The sequence below is a fragment of the Condylura cristata genome, unplaced genomic scaffold (genome assembly GCF_000260355.1).
Source record: "Condylura cristata isolate star-nosed mole 26May11 unplaced genomic scaffold, ConCri1.0 scaffold00008, whole genome shotgun sequence".
NCBI lineage: Eukaryota > Metazoa > Chordata > Mammalia > Eulipotyphla > Talpidae > Condylura > Condylura cristata.
The window spans coordinates 10760470-10764466 of record NW_004567109.1 but is presented as its reverse complement, the minus strand read 5'-3'; the positions used below and the strand labels follow the sequence as shown (position 1 = coordinate 10764466).

General features: G+C 50.3%; 1 protein-coding gene across 2 annotated transcripts; it reads right to left on the bottom strand.

Annotated features, from left to right (window-relative positions):
- Nucleotides 1–234: 234 nt before the first annotated feature.
- On the bottom strand, nucleotides 235–2217 carry PNRC2 (proline-rich nuclear receptor coactivator 2). Of its 2 annotated transcripts, none has more exons than XM_004678610.2 (3): nucleotides 2046–2217; nucleotides 985–1191; nucleotides 235–701 (listed from the first exon to the last, which is right to left on the bottom strand). In XM_004678610.2, the coding sequence occupies exon 3, from the start codon at nucleotides 681–683 to the stop codon at nucleotides 261–263; it is 423 nt and encodes a 140-aa protein (XP_004678667.1). In that variant the 5' UTR covers nucleotides 684–701; nucleotides 985–1191; nucleotides 2046–2217; the 3' UTR covers nucleotides 235–260. The 2 variants fall into 2 exon arrangements, with proteins under 2 accessions (XP_004678667.1, XP_012577844.1); XM_012722390.1 differs by having other exon boundaries at nucleotides 985–1187; nucleotides 2046–2198.
- Nucleotides 2218–3997: the final 1780 nt, after the last annotated feature.

Below are 3997 nucleotides of genomic sequence, written 5' to 3'. Positions count from 1 at the left end.
CCAAGAATAGAAAAAAATATCCTTTTCTTTCCTGAAATCTAAACTTGAATGGTTTCAGAACTACCCAACTTAGACTATACTCATTGTCAGAAACAGTAATTTAGTTGTTTTCAGTTGCACTCAGTGCATATAACAGTGAGATTAAGCCTAATTATATTTTCTTCATTAGTTTTATAGGTTAATTCCCTAGTGAATTTGTTTCAGAACAATTGATAACTACCTTGTAAATATAACTAAAGTTTAACATTAGTACATTTATTTTATACCTGTACTTTAAGTAAGGTTTTAAGTTGGAATGTCATTATCTCCTTATCAGAAGGATTAAAGGAAACAGGAACCCAGTGGCTTGGTGGCTTAGGCAGGACACTTGGTGACGGTGGCTCACTAAATTTGGCTCCAGCGTAGTTCTGGTGATTAGCTTGAGACTTAAAAAGTGAGGTGGGACTTGGTAAGCTAGAGTTCCAATTTTGATTATTTGTCAAGTTTTTGTTCTTCCCCCCATTCTGCATGGCCTGCCATGCAGCTGCTGATGAATTATAAGTATGTCCTCTCTCTTTTTTCTTATGAACAATCTTCATCTGGGAGTTCTGGTCCTTGGTCTTCTGTCTATTAAGCTGTTGTTGATTCTTACTAACATTTCTAGATTGTGGGGCTGGAATGTTATACCTCTCTCCACCACCCATCTTCAGCTTCTTTGTCACCTGTAAGTGAATGGAAATAAAATACTGAGTAAAGTTCCATAAGAACTTAAAAATGTTAACAAAGCTCCTACAGTCCCATTTGTAATTCCAGAAATCTTAGATAACCCCAAAATGTATTACTCAGCGACTTTAAATTTCATTAGTCACACTTCATTATTTGCACATCCTTTATTACCTTCCTAAGAAAAATGAGCTTATCACAGAAATACTCCTCTAAAGACAACTGGTTCAGGATAAGTGTCATTAAAAGGTTCGCCCCACTACAATGTGAATTTTTTTATACCTTTCAGTCTGCTTTTCAGATTGCAGGATTTCCACGACCTGGCCTCTTCCTTGCTGCCAGGCCCAGGATAATAGATGCTGTTTTCTGACAGATCCTTTCCTTTGTCTCAATACATAAGTTTTCATGGGCCGATCTGCTGAGTTCAGCCTAGGCGCCGAGGCCAACATCTGAGTCTCCTCAGCGCACCAAGTTGGAGAGAAGTCCTAGCTAGGAAAGTAAAGATGATTTCATTATTTCAATTCAAAAGCAGGTGAAAACGTTATTTACACTACAGTTCACCACGGAAGTAACACGTTAACTTTGAAGAATGACTACTTCCTGAACGAAAAGGGAGAAACGGGATGTCTGCGAAGATGGCTTTCTCTGGTACTGTGACTCTCACAAAGTCTCAGGTTTGAGCTCCTCAGGGGCTCCCTTGAGGAATTTGGGGGTTGGTGTCTGCACTTACCGCACCAAGTTACTAACTTTGCGGGGGTCCTTTCTGAGTCTCTCACGGATCTGGTAACCAAAACGTTGCACCAAACTTGGGGAGCCTTAGGTGCTACAGCCGTGCTACTAAGCAACTGGCTGATTTCCCAAAACAATCCAGTGTGCGGCCCCACTAGCATTGTCCCACCTCCACACCACGTACCCGTTTTCACAAAGCGCCTCTGCCACACCACTACGTCATGCGACGTGTTTTCTCAGTTACGGACCTCGATTCCTTCCCGTTTTAAGTTTCCACGAGCCACAACCACCTCGGCGAGCCTACTTACGTGCAAGTGCCTCCCTACGGGGAGCACTAGACACCGAGTTCCACTTGCTATTCCAAAACAAGTTACCAAACAACGCGCCCCTTCGAAAAACAGGGGCCTTCCGAGCGACTTCTATAACCCTAAATAGCGAGTCCCCGTGAGTTACTCACACGCGCGCCAGGGAAACCGGACTTTCCCGAGCGGCTCCATCCGGCTCAGCCGGGGAGCCGCCGGCGCCGCGCCCGGCTTCCCGAGCTCTCCTCCAGCCCCAACAATGGGGAGCGCGACCGCCAACATGGCCGCGCCCGCGGCGCCGCCGTCACTCACCGACTTCAAGCTCAGGACTACGGCGGCGGCGGCCTCTGCTCGGCGTCGAAGCCCCCCTCCCTTTAAAGGGAGAGACGAGGTACGGAACGAACAAAGCCCACGAGCACGCAGAAGCTAGCTGCTGATGGCCTCCACGTCCCCGACCCGACCTCCTCCTCCTGCCTCTACAGACAAAATGGAGGCGGTGGTGAGCGCAGAAGCGGGGCGGGGAGGCGCAGCGGCCAATCAAAACACGCCGACGCGGGGCCGGGCCAATGAGGCGCTGGCTGCCGCCTGTTGCTGGGGCCGGCCGGCCGAGCCGGGAGGCGGTGGCAGCGGTGGTTTGAAATCCGGAGAGGAGCATGTCGGGAACAACTGCGCGGCCCCGGCGGCCGCCTCTCTTGCTCCCCGCCGGGTCCCCGCTGACCCTTCTCGGAGGCGCCGGCCCTGCGGCCCCCGGCACGCGGCAGCTTCTTTCCTCGGCGCCGGGCGGCCTTGGCGAGCCCCCGCGGCAACTCGCGGGGGCCGCGATCCCTGGAGCCGAGAAAGGGAGGCGTCCGCCCCCCGCCGGCAGCAGCTCCCCCTGCGCTGGGAGCCCGGCGGCTTCCGCGGTGGGGCTCTGCTGGCCGCGGCGTTTGTTGCGGGCTCGCGTTCCGTGAGCCCTGTGAGCAGTTTCTTGCAGAAGGGAGATAGCAGAGTCGCTCGCGAGGCCGGGTCCCGGCCCACCTAGCCGCCCACCCCGGTTCTGCTTGGTCGCGGAACTGCGCTGCTCGCAGAGCTGCGGCCCCGCGGGTCTCCCGACACCCCGATTCCGAATGCGGCTCCGCGGCGCGCGCGATCCCAGCGCCCTGCTGACCAGGCCGATCGCGTCCCGTGTCCCCTCTGGTCCTCGCCGTCAAGGGCAGCCCTTTATCACGCTGCGGTGGCTTACTGGTGACAGTACCCACTCTGCCGGCAAACCGGGCTTTATGCTTCTGAGCCCGCGACTCTCACAATTCTAAGTGCGCCAGAAAAGTTTGTACAAAGAACGGGGTCTCCCTTCGTCCCCGCTCGGCCCAATTGGTAAGCGGAAGGGGGGAGAAAAGGTACCATTCCTTTGGTCATGCCAGTGAGGATCAAGGAAGAGCAGAGGGAAAACTTTGGATGGAGCAAATGGATAAGCAGCCCAGAGGTTTTAGAAGGGAACACCACTTTCTGTGAACTTAGGGGTCACGGGACTCACGGATACTAGTTTTTGTAAGTTCTGCCTAGTTCACTTTCTAATCTTCGATTTTTCGTTAACATCATCTCCCTCCCCTGTTCCCTTCTAGCCATAGACTGTGCTATTTTGTAATCTTGGTACTGTGTTTTAAAAGAGTTTGTTCATCAAATTAATTTAGTAAAATGCACAAAAGAGATTTTCAGCGCTAATGGAAACTTTTCGGCGCTAATCATACAAGCGTCAGATCCCATATGCTGGTAAGCAACTGCTAAGTAACCAACTGTACGTGTAATCGAGTTCCTAAAAATTCAAGGAGCTGCCAGGCTGTATTTAATAGGATCAAGACTGTGACTTCTGAAAAGACTGTTACAATGTAAACTGTAATATAATGGCTTGTAAAGTGGAAATTTCTCCGAATGCTTTCTTCTGTGTCTCTTTTACCACTATCCCAGTGTCTTTCAAATTCATCCCTCCTGGGCTCCCTCCTCCTCCTTTCTTTTTTCTCTGCCCTCCACAGAATCCGATTGTAACATTTTTCAATTTGTTTAAGTAACTTTAATTTACAACACTGTATATGGGGTTCACGTTTTGTTACTTTTGTTAAAAAAACAACACTTAAATGGCCCCAGATTGTATTATACAATTCAATTGCCCTCGTGAAATTTATCTGTATAAACACAGATGTAACTTACTCCACCTTCCTTCCCCCCTGTAGCCAGAAATTGCTGGGTCTGGGCTGCCTGTCCTGGCAGTCAGTTGAACAGAGACAGAA

Coding starts and splice junctions, on each gene's coding strand:
- PNRC2 (XM_004678610.2), bottom strand. CDS start 683: ATGGGTGGTGGAGAGAGGTATAACATTCCAGCCCCACAATCTAGAAAT.